The sequence below is a fragment of the Micromesistius poutassou genome (assembly GCF_964030765.1).
Source record: "Micromesistius poutassou genome assembly, chromosome: 4".
Classification (NCBI taxonomy): Eukaryota; Metazoa; Chordata; class Actinopteri; order Gadiformes; family Gadidae; genus Micromesistius; species Micromesistius poutassou.
Genome location: NC_140274.1, coordinates 22301805 through 22316031, shown reverse-complemented (window position 1 = coordinate 22316031; position 14227 = coordinate 22301805). Strand labels below are relative to the sequence as shown.

At 46.4% G+C, this 14227-nt stretch overlaps 1 protein-coding gene across 1 annotated transcript in view; it reads left to right on the top strand.

Annotated features, from left to right (window-relative positions):
* Positions 1 to 14227, top strand: part of myo18ab (myosin XVIIIA b) — a 61597-nt gene that overhangs the window by 35256 nt on the left and 12114 nt on the right. Inside the window, 13 exon segments of the mRNA XM_084466611.1 lie at positions 483 to 572; positions 835 to 954; positions 1329 to 1440; positions 1975 to 2102; positions 3311 to 3465; positions 4096 to 4219; positions 4990 to 5190; positions 5659 to 5769; positions 6450 to 6554; positions 7155 to 7301; positions 7413 to 7526; positions 11000 to 11116; positions 12573 to 12656. Coding sequence (XP_084322737.1) covers positions 483 to 572; positions 835 to 954; positions 1329 to 1440; positions 1975 to 2102; positions 3311 to 3465; positions 4096 to 4219; positions 4990 to 5190; positions 5659 to 5769; positions 6450 to 6554; positions 7155 to 7301; positions 7413 to 7526; positions 11000 to 11116; positions 12573 to 12656 — 1608 coding nt within the window.

Genomic DNA, 14227 nt, shown 5'->3' with positions numbered 1-14227 from the left:
ACTCTCACTGAGACAATTAGTGTCTTGTAGGCGGGACTTGAGAAAAAAACGTGTGTGTGAGGAACAGAAGCCAACGCGGCTACTCCCTTTGTTAAAACGTTTGGCCGTAATGCGTTAAAGGTGACCTATTACACTGCCAGGTGTGAGTGTGATCGGCCGCTACAAGCCGTTTTTGAAAATCCGCCTCTTCTGACATCACAAGTGGGCGCGTCCACCTAGATGTGTGACGGATAAGATGAGCGACGTTTGCTACGGTCCACTGGGTCGGCTGGTGGACTGATCTATCACACAGCACACGTCTAGGTGGACACGCCCGCTAGTGATGTCAGACGAAGCAGAGCAGATTTTCAAAACGGCCTGTAACGGCTAATCACACCTGGTGGTGTAGTAGATCTCCTTTAAGTATCTTTACGGCCTATGAATTTTTGCTATTGAAGCTGTTTTGAGAGCCACTTCATGTTGCACAATGGTTATCGGTCCAGGAGGAGATCCAGCAGCTGAAGCAGAGGTTGGAGAAGGTGGAGAAGGAGCGCAACGAGTTGAGGCTCAACAGTGACCGGCTGGAGAGCAGGGTAACGCGCGCACGCACGCACGCACACTCTCACAGACACACACTCACTCTCACACACTCTCACAGACACACACTCACTCTCACACACTCACTCACTCACTCACTCACTCTCTCACTCTCTCACTCTCTCTCTCTCACTCACTCTCTCTCACTCTCTCACTCACTCACTCACTCACTCACTCACTCACTCACTCACTCACTCACTCACTCACTCACGACGGGAGCCAGGCCGTGTGTGAACTCTTTGTGTTTGTGTGGATCAGATCACAGAGTTGTCGTCAGAAGTGGCTGATGAGCGGAACACAGGAGAGTCTGCCTCTCAGATGCTGGAGACGGAGACCTCCGACAGACTGCGTCTGGAGAAGGACATGAAGGAACTGCAGGTACGTCGCATGCACGCACGCACGCACGCACGCACGCACACACACACACGGACGCACACACAGAGACAAACACACACACGGACACACACACAGACAGACAGTTCTTGAAAAAGTAATGTGACTAGTAATGTAGTTTAAATTGGAGGTTCAACGGAGTGCACTTTTGATCTGAGATTGGTTTCTGCACGAATAGATTCCTTATTGTCAAGATGGCGGTGGCCTAAAAAACATTAATATTCAACATGCGTTGTTGTTATTTTCAATGTGACTCCCCTGCCTTAGTTAGCACTCGCACTATAGGGCCGGCTCTTGTATATTTTGTAGTTAATGAGATGTGCTCACAGTCAACCCATTTTCTCTCCCTCTGTCTCCAGACCAAGTTTGACAGCGTAAACAAACAGATGGAGTCGATGGAGATGGAAGTGATGGAAGCTCGGCTCATCAGGGCCTCCGAGCTCAACGGAGAGATGGACGATGATGACACAGGTTTGAACGGCAAATGCACACGTTTGCACACACCGCATGCAGTGGGATGTTCAAAAATGTCGTAAAGCACATTCAGTACATTTTCAAAGTCTGTTGCCAATATTGATGCATAGGAAGGTTTCGGGAACCAATCAGACCAGATTTTCTTTTAGTCAACTCACCTGCAGAACGAACACCACTTATCGGAAGGAAGCATTAATCTTCCCGTAACAGTACATTTTGTAACCATAGTGATCAATTTATCCAAATAGTTTTTTTTACCTAAAACGCATGATAGATATTGTCTATAGGTTATAAGTGTAAGTCTTGACGCTCATGTTGATTTCTATAGTTAGTTTACATTCAGAAGTAAACTGTTATTTAGTCATTTAACCATACCATGGAGAGCAGACCGTGATGATCATACAGTGAGTGTGGATCCCGCGCAGTGATGCATGATGGGGGGGATAATATTTCAAACATCATCGCAGCCTCACACACACGGGGGGGGAAAGTTATCCAAAGAATTCCAATCAAACGTATCTCGGCCCGCAGGAGGAGAGTGGAGGCTGAAGTACGAGCGGGCCATCAGGGAGATTGAGTTCACCAAGAAGAGGCTGCAGCAGGAGTTTGATGACAAGCTGGAGGTGGAGCAGCAGAACAAGAGGCAGCTGGAGAGGAGGGTGAGGACGAGGGCACGCACGCACGCACACAGCTCACACACACACACACGCGCGTGCACACATGCACGCACACACACACACGCACACGCACACACACACACTATGAAGCAGTTTCAAACGCTAAGGAATATAAGTTCATTTTTAAACCTGGATTTAAAAGTTTTGCTGGGGAGGACCTGACTGAAGGTGGTCCGTATTCTAGGGGCTGGAGCTACAAAAAATGCACGATCTCCTCTGAGCTGACATCCAGGCCGCGGAAACAACCGAAAAGGTCTCGTTCAGAAGAACGACGACGACCCTGTGTTTCGTAGGGGGGGGGGCGGCTTGGTTCGGAAGCACCATCTCTTCGCCAGATATACAAGGCCAGAAATGTCAGGACGTTGTGGGCGGGCGGCCATTATTGTAAAACTTGTCGGACCTTGGGGGAACTCGGCCTACCTGGGCCAGCCACTGTTTGCTGGAGGTGTAACCTATTCCAGTCACAACCGCAGCAATGCAGTCCAAGCCTCTTTGGGCTAAAGCTGTAAGCTTGAGATGGCAGACCGACCGTATACCAAAGTACAGGGAGTTAAAGTAACCCAGTCGAGACTAAATAGTCTTTTGGAAAGTAATAATAATTGCCTTTTTTTCTTTTTAAGTGATGATTTTTACAATACAATACAATACAACTTTATTAATCCCACTAGGGGCAATTAGTTTGAGCAGCTTGTATACAGACACAGTAATATACACACAACAAATACACATACGCAACTACGGAGCATTTAGTAGTCGAATTGCAGAGGGGATGAACGACTTGGAATGGCGGTTTGTTCTGCAAGCAGGTAAAGCGTAGCGACGCCCTGATGGCAACACAGAGAATTCACTTTTAAGAACATGGCCAGAAGAAGCCAAAATACCTGCTGCTTTCTTAATGATTTGCCGATTGCAAAAAGAACTCAAGTCCCTTTGTTTAACTCCGGTGATCTTAGAACAGATGTTGACAATACTGTTCAGGCTGTTCAGCAATGCAGTCCAAGCCTCTTTGGACTAAAGCTGTAAGCTTGAGATGGCAGACCGACCGTATACCAAAAGTACAGGGAGTTAAAGTAACCCAGTGGAGACTAAATAGTCTTTTGGAAAGTAATAATAATTGCTATAATTTTTTTCTTTTTTACGTGATGATTTTTGTTCTCTTGTTGCGACGTTTGCTCTCTCCGCGTCTCCAGATCAGCGACCTGCAGGCGGACAATGAGGAGTCGCAGCGCGTCGGCCAGCAGCTGAAGAAGAAGCTGCAGCGGCTGACGGCGGAGCTGCAGGACACCAAGCTGCACCTGGAGGGCCAGCAGAGCCGCAACCACGACCTGGAGAAGAAGCAGAGGAAGTCAGTGGACTGGTCAACAAACCTGACGCAGACACAGACACACAGACACGCACGCACGCACGCACGCACGCACGCACGCACGCACGCACGCACGCACACAGACACACAGACACACGCACACACACACACACACAGACACGCACGCACGCACACACACTCTCTCTCTCTCTCTCTCTCTCTCTCTCTCTCTCTCTCTCTCTCTCTCTCTCTCTCTCTCTCTCTCTCTCTCTCTCTCTCTCTCTCTCTCTCTCTCTCTCTCTCTCTCTCTCTCTCTCAGACACACACACACACACACACATTTACGTTTACATTTAGGGCATTCATCAGACGCTTTTATCCAACTTACAATAAGTACATTTGTCATTTGTACCTTTGTACATTTTGGGTCTAATGGTCCTCCATACACCCCCCCCCCCCCCCCCACCCCCACCCCCCCTACACACACACAAATTATCATAATGAAGTGATGGTCAATAATACCAGCAATTACAACTTTAGGGTTCTAGAAAAAAACACTTGGTCCTCACTTCACTTCAGGGTACAGGCTGTCCAGTACTCAGCTCAGTAGCTTGCCTTCTGACTGACTCTATGCTAACGGGTGCCCCTCTCTCCCTTCTGGTTTTCGTCCAGGTTTGATAGCGAACAAAGTGTTTCACAAGAGGAGGTGCAGAGAGAGAGGAGCCTGAGGGAGAAGCTGGGCAGAGAGAGAGATGTTCTGGCTGGAGAGGTGTTGGGAGTCAGACAGCAGCTTGAGGTAAACTGACTGAAAACTGATTTACTTGTGCATTATCCCATCACCTAACCCCACCACTTGATCGTAACACACTTGCATCGTTTCTCTCCTTATATTTTGTAGCTCTCCCTGTGCTCTGTATTTAGATATTCCATGTTTTAATCCAAAAGTGAAATTGCTTATTGTGGTAAAATTCCATGTTAAGATCTACTCAGAATGACGCCTTGTCACCGAACCTTTAGGCCTGAGAACGTCTGTACTTTCGTTCATACTTTCGTTCATTTGTGAGCATCTTAGGCTGGCTTTACACGACAACGATCTGAACACAAACCGCAAAAGTGGCGTTGCGTTCCCACTTTTCATTCCGCGTTTAGACGAGCGTCTTTGGGTGGAAATCTGCGTGCATACGGTGACGCAAAAGTGTGTGAAATCCGACATGTTTGTTGTGGTTTGCCTGTACTGCACGTGGACGTGACGTAAACGCGTACGGGACGAGAGCCAGCGTGAGCAGCTCAGAGCACCACTTTTGCGTCGTTAACCCTTTAGACGGAAACGCAACGGTGGAGCGTTTTTAAGATTTCCACTCTGTGGAGGGTGGGTTCATTTTTTTTTTTTTGCGTTTTTAAGCCCCGAAAACGTAAACGAAAGGCACGTCTGATAAAATATTTGGTCGGTTTCACCCGGGGCTAGCGTTGCCGTGTAAAGCCAGCCTTATTCACAAGCAACGCACCTCATCCTCGCCTCGCCTCCGCCCCCCCCCCCCCCCCGTGTGTGACACCACACCCCCACAGGACAAGGAGCTGGAGCTGACGGCCGTGCACCTGAAGCAGGAGCAGCTGGACGCCGAGCTGCAGGACCTCAACTCCCAGGAGTCCAAGGACGAGGCCTCCCTCTCCAAGGTGCGCAAGCAGCTGAGGGACACGGAGGCCAAGGCCAAAGACCAGGAGGAGGAGCTGGACGAACAAGCAGGAACCATTCAGATGCTGGAGAAGGTACGGCGCCATCTAGTTTCCCCCCCCCCCCCCCCCCCCCCCCGACGTCCTGCAACTCATTTTATCAACTTCATTTTGTCTTTATTTCGAAGAAAAAAAAAAAAGGAAGTATGACACATCATACATACACAAATACACATACCACGAAACAACAGTAATTATATAGTGTCAAAAACAATGTTTATAATATTTATTCGGCCCTAATGACAATATATGAAGAGCATGGCAGACCACTTTGCGGGGGGGGGGGGGGGGGGTCTATTTTGAACATGAAAATCCGAAATACATTATTTCTCGTTTTCCCCAACACAGCCGTGTGCTTTTGGCTTTACAGCCTCCTGGTTCATGACGTTACCTCACCTGGATTTCAACGTCTTTCAATGTCCTAAGATAGTTGTCCTAAGATAATGACATTAAAGTTGTCCTAAGATAATGACATTAATAATGTCGCCTCTTTGCGGCGTTCAGGCTAAACTGCGGTTGGAGATGGAGATGGAGCGGCTGCGCCAAACACACTCCAAGGACATGGAGAGCAAAGAGGACGAGGTGGAGGAGATCAGACAGTCGTCTAGTAAGAAGGTGAGGAGCTGGCCGCTCGTTCAAACGGTCAGCCACGGACTGGTGAAGTTTCCCCATATCTATGTAGAGGAAGAGTATTATTTGTGTAGTCGTTTTTTTTGGGGGGGGGGGTAAAGCTCTCTTAAAGGGCCCAAGTAAGTATATTATGTAAGTGGTATGTACTTTTTTTTTCACAATTCCAGATGAACATTTCCTCCCAAAAGAATTCATCAGCAAATGTGTACTAATGTACACATTTGTATGTACTAACGAGACAAAGTTAGGTGTTTGTTTTCATTTTAAAAAAGTGAACATAGGTACCCAAACGCTCAACTGTATCATCAAATCGCTGTCGGTTAAAATAATGTGCCCCGCAAATATAAGACTGGTGAAGTATAGATGAAGACGGCGCCGGGGGGATTGAATCGATACCAGGTTGCCATAGTTACTTGGTAATCCAAATGTTTTTTTTTTTAGCTATAAATTTTCATCACATTTAGCCGCGTGCTATGCGTATGCCATTGCAATAACATTGCAGCATTGATCTTGGTCCTCTTGACTTTATTGGTGTTTAATGGCCGAGGGTATTTTTTTTTACACCGTTCTTTTATGGAGTAATTTATGGATTGATTTTATGCCATCACTTGTGTTAATGTGTTAAGTGTGCGCGCGTGTGTGTGTGTGTGTGTTATTGTGTTCAGCTAAGGCAGATGGAGGTCCAGCTCGAGGAGGAGTATGATGACAAGCAGAAGGTGCTGAAGGAGAGGAGGGAGTTGGAGGCCAAGCTGTGTTCCGCAAAGGAGGAGGTAAACATCACAACGCCCAGGTTTACCTTCGGCGCTCTGGTTGGTGCCACGGGCTGAAGCTCAGCGTCCTCCGGATCAGAGGGGGCCATTACCAAACGTCATTATGTTGATTATAGGGAAAAAATGACCTATTTAATAGTTTGGGTTCCAGCAACAATTTGTTCCACCACAAGTCAACAATGTATAACTTCCACACTTTTACCCTTGGCCATGGGGGTCGGCTTAGCTCAAGTGGTAGAGCAGGTTGACTTGTAACCAGAAGGTTGCTAGTTCGATCCCCGGCTCCTCCTAGTGTCGAGGTGTCCCCTGAGTGAGACACTTAACCCCCTAACTGCTCCTGACGAGCAGGGCTGTCTCCTTGCGTGGTCGACTCCGCCGTCGGTGTGTGTTAACCGCTGTAAGTCGCTTGGGATAAAAGCGTCTGCCAAATGCTCACACTATCGTTCACTCACTCACGCCCTCACTTGTTGTATGATAACAGCTGATGTGTGTTCTTGGACACGCGGTGCGTTGAGGAAAAGTGTGCGACAGCCGGGTCGCGACTTGCTTCCAAATGCTGGCGTTAATCTCTACCGCCGCTCTAACCCCCTCACGTCGTAGGTGAGTCACGTGGACATGGAGACGGAGAAGAGGCTGAGGAAGGACCTGAAGAGGACCAAGGCCCTGCTGGCGGACGCCCAGATCATGTTGGACCACATGAAGAACAACGCGCCCAGCAAGCGGGAGATCGCCCAGCTCAAGAACCAGGTACCGACGCGCCTCCGCTACACCGACAGTCATAGACGAGATCCATCCGGTACTACGCTGGTTGATTCATTCACGGCACATATTCATATTCAGCCGTTTCTATTTTGACAGCTGGAAGAGTCAGAGTTCACTTGTGCAGCAGCAGTCAAGGCCCGCAAGTCCATGGAGGTGGAGATGGAGGACCTGCACGTCCAGATGGAGGACATCTCCAAGGCTAAGCAGGCGGTGCGTAGGCTTGTTCCTTTTCCCTCCTCGCCAGGTGTTGCACACAAAGGTCGGCGATAGGCTGTTGGGATGCCACAACATTTGATGAGCGATGGTTTCTGACAACTGATGGTGATGGCCGGTATGGCCCTATTCCCTTTCTCTCCAGACAATACTCATATCACACACACACACACACACCACACATCGGTGATTGAGGTCATTGAACATCATACAACACGGCAGACGGATACTAGCCTCGTGAGACCATCCTGATATTGACGTTTGTGTTTCATAGTGGACATCAGCCTGGCCTAGGCTCGGCAGTCATTTATTTCAAACTTTGGCTGCAGCCTCATGGTGTCTCAAAAATCTTCATCCAGTCAGAGTGACACTCTAGCTCTCTTGCCATATCCAGTTGGAGGTAGAGTGAAAACATATTCTCCTCTGATGAAAGTCCTCTTCCTCAAAGAACATGAAGTTTGCTTGCTCAGGGGACTCCGATCGGGTACTTGTTGAGTATGTTTGGCACCATAAGGGATGGGGACTGTGTGGGAGTGAGGGGCTTCAGTGGCGTCTCAAGGCTGTACCATCTGTGGTGAGGAAGGCAGATCTGAAAGTCTCCCATAGTCCCGGGGAGATGGTCGGAGGGCATCTCCATACCCTCCATTATTTATTAAATTGATACATTCATTCTGGTTAGAAATACATGTTCCTCCTTTTTCGTGTCCTTCCTGGCCTACTCCTTTTTCTTATGCCCACGTTCTTGACTACTATGTTACTCTTTTGCTTCTGGCATTATCAACTTTATTTGGATGTGACATTTCAAGTTGTGACATTTTCAAGTTCATCATCAGCAAGCTGATTATATTGAATATTGTATAATGTACCCGATAGTCAGTAAGCAATCAGGAATACAGGTGGGTGCAAAGTTTTTCTGTGTCTTACCTTTTCACTCAAATGTAAATAGTTACGCAAAGTACATTTGACAATGATTATTCTTAGTCCTGGAATGTACCAGGAATAATAACTGTCAGAGATAATGAAGCAGGAAGCAGTGCTATATTTTCAGATACTGTTACAGTAGTCGTTGGCATAATTAGGTACGCCTTCATACAACTGCTGTTATAATACCTAGTTGGATTTTAAGTGACGCACTTCCAAGTGTGTAATGGCAAACTTATTTAATATAAAAAATGTGTGTGTGTGTGTGCATGCCTGTGTTTGTGGGGGCATTTATAGTCCATGGATTATCCATTGTTCTGTCAGTGAACACAATACAAAGCTCCCAACAATATATTTTTAGCAATTAGATCAGCTATTAACGTTTAAAGCTACCATAATCTCTTCCCTCGGAATCTCATCAAGAAAAATGTTTGGTCGTTAATACCCATATCCCGTTCTCGCTTTTGATCACTCTGTTTGCCGAGGTGCTAATGGCTTTACGGATCCACCAGGCCTTTTAGCGTTATTTGTGATTGAACAAACACACCATCGTTTCGAAACTTCAATCCATCTCCCTCGCCTTACATCTCTTAAGGATATCTCTTCTTATGTCTTCCTCTCTCATGTCCTCATTTGCGCCATCATTACTGCAATAGGATTAACAGTTCGTCCAGCGGTGAATGGCTGCTGCGAGGCGTTAGCTGGCAGGGTTTAGGACGCTAATAGGAAAGTGCGGACCTTTAAGGACCCTCACGGATCGCCGATTAGCAGAGCGCATGATTAGAGCCAGCATTACAAAGACGGCGCCCTTTGTGGAGACGCCTAACTAAACACACTGAACTTCTAAATGAGCTGGGCTGCTGGGGCGGACGGTGGGTTATCTAACACGGGGGTGGGGTTGGCCTAATGTAAAGCCTAAAGGGCTTTGTGTTATCGTTATGATTGTCTCATTTTGGCGGCACAGCGTTTGAAATTGGGTATTATGTGCACTGCTCTTCCTCGCCTCTCTTTGTACATCGTGTCACTGCACTGATGTGTCATTTTGTGAGATTTTAACAAAGGGTTCCATTTCACCGTCGTTTTCAGGTATTACTATGAAAATTGTGTATTATGTGTTAAAAAAACTATCATAATAATGTCATTTTATTTGTTTTTAATTGATCATTATAGTTTATGCCAAAAATGACTTTGGCCAACTCACATTTACAGTCAAATACAGTCTGTGGTACATGGCAAGATTTACTGTTTTATTTTTTTTTTATTTCACAATTTTTAGTGTGGTTGCAAAGCAAGCAACACTATTGTTATCTTGTTTCTTGTAAGTGTGGTTGCAAAGCAAGCCTGACTGTTATGTCACACACTACTGTTTTCATGTTTCTTATCTTTTCGTTTTTCGTTATCCAATCCTACACTTTTGAAGGTATCAACATCAAACCCATGCCCAAACATTTTGCGTATATCAGCGCAGTAGTGGTCAGACCCCCTGCCTTGTTTGCCAAACTATTCTGAACTTGGCATTGGGGCATTTTCTGACATGCTGAAGGACCAATAAGGTCAGTCTATATCGAGTTTTGTTTTTGTACCTCACACGACTAAATGTGATGAAAGTTTTGGAAAACCTTGAAAAAAAAAAGCCCAAATGACCAAAAATTTGGTACACCTGGTTCTTAATCATGCCGACCTAAATTTTTATTTTATTTTATTTTTTTCTTGGAGAAAATCGGAATATGCAAATGAGCCACCATTATTCAATAAATCACAAAACCGCTTCAGGGACCTATAACTTTGTGGACCCATGTAGGACATCCCCCTTAGGTAATGTGTTTGCATCTATAGTTAAAAAAAACAACAACTCACAGTTTCACAAACTGGACCACTGTTGCAGGTGATCGCCGATATCATTTGTTATAAAGGAAGTCAGTCGTCCAGAGAAAGACTTGAACCGTCCCGACGGTGAACAAGTGAACTTAAGACGATGACCTGTGGCTTGTGTGAGCCTGTTGCCGACGTATCTGAAGACATGCATGAGGCTATCCGCTGATCCCTGTAGCCACACCCCCTGATCGTTCTCTTTTTGTCTGAAGTTGGTCAATATTAAATGTGTCATTGTGCCAAATAAGTCAACATTGCATATCCTCTGGTCCCCAGCAATACACACGCAATCTACTACACAAGTGTGTAGTAGATCAGTTTAACCGTTCCAGGTATATGTGGAGGACACACACACACACACACACACACACACACACACACACACACACACACACACACACACACAGATTTCTCGCTTTAGAAGAAGATAACAAATGTTATACACAAATTACAGTACATCAAACAAAAACACAAAAATGAAAGAAGGTGTAATATGTAAAATGCAGGCAAAGTCAAGTAAATGGGATATCTTTTTTTTTTTTGGCACCCCTATTTTCTTATGCCACAGAACACCACAAATATTTATACCATTTGAACTACTTTTGGATCGTACAAGGCTTTCTGGATATTGCCATATGTATTATTCATGTGTGCCTCACTCCTCTCCTGTCTTTTAGCTGGAGGAGCAGTTCAGCCGTCTGCAGAGGGAGAAGAATGACTTACAGTCCCGCATCGAGGAAGACCAGGAGGACCTGAACGAGCTCGTGAAGAAGCACAAGTCTGCAGTCTCTCAGGTCTTCCTCACACTCACCCGCGTCACTGCCACTGCAGCGCTGCTCGCCCTCAGAATGGTTCCATTCATCTGCTTCGTTTCAATCATGTGAACATCTGCCGTCCCTCCTTGAGGTCTGCCACTTGATTGATACGGTGAACGTTGATTTGCGTTGCCTACCGTACCTACTAAACACAGAGGTGATCCGTGGTCATGTCAGGACCCGTGCAAAAGTGGTGCATTGAGTTTTTGGGTTTCTTAGTTTGAAACATTTAAGGACACTTTTCTTAACTAGACGGGATGTTTTAGCGTGTCTTCCCACTGGGAAAGTGAAAGTGTAATCCCCCCCGATCATGCAGAATGGAGTCAGGCTTTGATTATTAATCTAAAGACCTTCATCATCGTCCACGGAACAACAGTATTTAATTCATTTAAAACAGTGGTTTGCCTTTGGGAAAACTGTTTGCAGTTCAGTCTTCAAGCCAATCCAGACACACACGGGCACAGGGGTTCATTCCAAACGTGCGTAAGGTCCCTGGGTTAAACTAGTACAATGCAAATAGATATTTTGGGACGCGATCCGCGACCGCTCTGCTCACACGGCAAGCTGCATGTGAGCGGAGCGGCATGCTACCACGCCGTTGGCAAAGGAGCCAAAAAACAGGGAATCCTTTTTTGTGTTTAGTCCGTTGAGTCATTCTCTGAAAAAGGGGGTTATTATTCCTTGATGTACCGTAGTAGGTCCACACATAAGCATTAACATATTTTCATGGGAACCGGTGAGCCGTCGACATGAGAGCAGCGTAGAGGGATTTGTACCAGCGCCCTCGATGCGATGGGAGGAGGAGGAGGAGTGGATCTGGCACCAGCAGCTTTAAATGCAGCCGTCCTTCCTGTAAAGTGAGCCCCAGATCCGCTCCCACTGGGGGTTTGCTGATGGCGCCGCAGACGGCGGCTTCATCTGGTGGGGAAACAGGCACTCCCAGTGCGGTTACATCGACATGAGAAGATTCATTGATATGCTCTTTAACTCCTGTGTTGCCTCCGCGATGCCCTCCGTCACGTGTCTGTGTCTCTGTCAGTCACTTGTTCACATGTCTCTTTGGGCACCACGGAAACTAGGGCTGGCCCAAATACATAATTTCAAGCTTTGAATATTCGCAGCAGTTTCCAAACAAATAACCGCATGCTAAAGTAAGGTAAGCCCCTCCCCCTGCACTCGCGGGAGTGTTTTGAAGTTTGCGCGATGAAACTCGGGGGCGAAGAAGACTCGCTTTTGGTGTGAACGCACAGTAAAGACGTTGCCGAAAAAATAGCCGGCGGTTTTGGTTCGTAAAAATCGGCATACAAGCGGCAGCTTTATTTTCAAGAATATGGTGAATAACCGTTAAAATAGCGCCTTGTCTCACTACCCTGAGTGGGAGTTATAGACTGTGTCCACTGCCCACTGACCCCCCTCCTGTGTCTGTGTGTTCCAGGCTGCTCAGAACCTGGGCCAGATCAGCGACCTGCAAGCCCAGCTAGAGGAGGCCCTCAAGGAGAAGCAGGAGGTCCAGGAGAAGGTATGCCGGCCCACTAGTAGGACAGTCAGAGTGCATTGTGGATGGGGCGTAGTCCATTCAGACGGCTGCTGTCGTTGAACCCTGACAAATAGAGGTAGATGGATATGATAGCGTAACGTATGGCACCATACTTTCAGATTAAGAGGGTTGTATCTTGGCTTTTAACTACGGCCATCCATCAAACCATTAGCACCCCAGAGAGTCCATATTATTACCTTTGACTTTGTATGGCTCTGCTGACAGTTCCAATGCCCCCTTACTTCTGCCGCTGCCGTTACGATGATGAATAGAACTGCGTGGCGTCCTGCTAGCCAGCAGCCTAATGGCTGGCAGGGCCGTCCACTCCGCTACTGTGGCTGCTATTCCGCTCTGGGTCTCGCTACCCTTGAAGTAGAACTGGGCCAGCTTCTGCCTTCCCACTGTAGAGCGACTGTTGTTAGCCTCAATAGATTATCACCAGATGCCTGCAGTTTTTGAATGTCGTTTATTCATAGATAGTTTTTTTTTTTTTTACATTTAATTGCTTCCATTTTAAGATTTAGTTGGCTTATGGATATATCTTCTGCCAGCTGTAGAGCTAGACCTGTCATTTAATTTGTTTCTCTGGCAAGCCCAACCCCACAGGCTCCCAAATCAAAAGCCCCGAGACTTAGATGAAGCATGGCCACCGAGGGAGCTATCAGCCCTCTATATCTTGAGCTATCTTTAAGCTTTGCCATACATAGCTGTACCTCCGCTCGCTTTGTCTTATTCTTAAAAAAGAATTATCTCTGCAGTGGCAGGAAGAGTGTGTGTAGAGGCTTCTGTTAAGCCACCTCACCCCACTTGATGCGCACGCACACACACACACACATGCACACGCGCACACGCGCACGCACATGCACGCACGCGTGCGCGCCACAGATTGTCACTTCCCACTTGCTTGTCTCATTCCTTTTCGGTGAACACTATTCACAAATCAAGCTTTATTTAAAATACAGTATATGATCTTAAACACCTAACATGTATTTCAAAATCTGTATTATGCTCTATACATGCATGTATTTCAATTGTGAATGAAATGGATTAACTGAATTTCAATAGTTAGTTAGTTAGCTGGTTAGAGTATAGTTGATGTCGTCTTTGCTTGCATTATTTTCTTCTTACTCATTTGCACATCCCCTATTTCATTTGCAGCCAAAAAGGCTGAATCTTTCTCAAAGCTTTGAAACCGCTTTGAAAAATAGTACTTTTAGAATAATTAAATGTATTCCGTGGCATGTTTGAAGGCCGTAAATTATGGATATGAAGAGGTCCAGTAATGAAGGGCTTCTGCTTCTGAAGCAAAGTCTGTACAGAACAGTGTCGAGCCAGGTCTTGTATATGGAGGATGGATGGAGAATATGGACCATAATCGTTCGCCTCGCCCCTGAGTGAACACACACACACACAACAAAAAGCGGAATGTCTCCAGCCCTGCCCTCTTTATTTATTACTTTATATTATGTATTTTTAAGATGTTGATTACCTCCATGCCTTATGCAATGCCTCAGTTTTCCAGAGTGGCGAAAAAAGCATTTCCCCACGGTGGC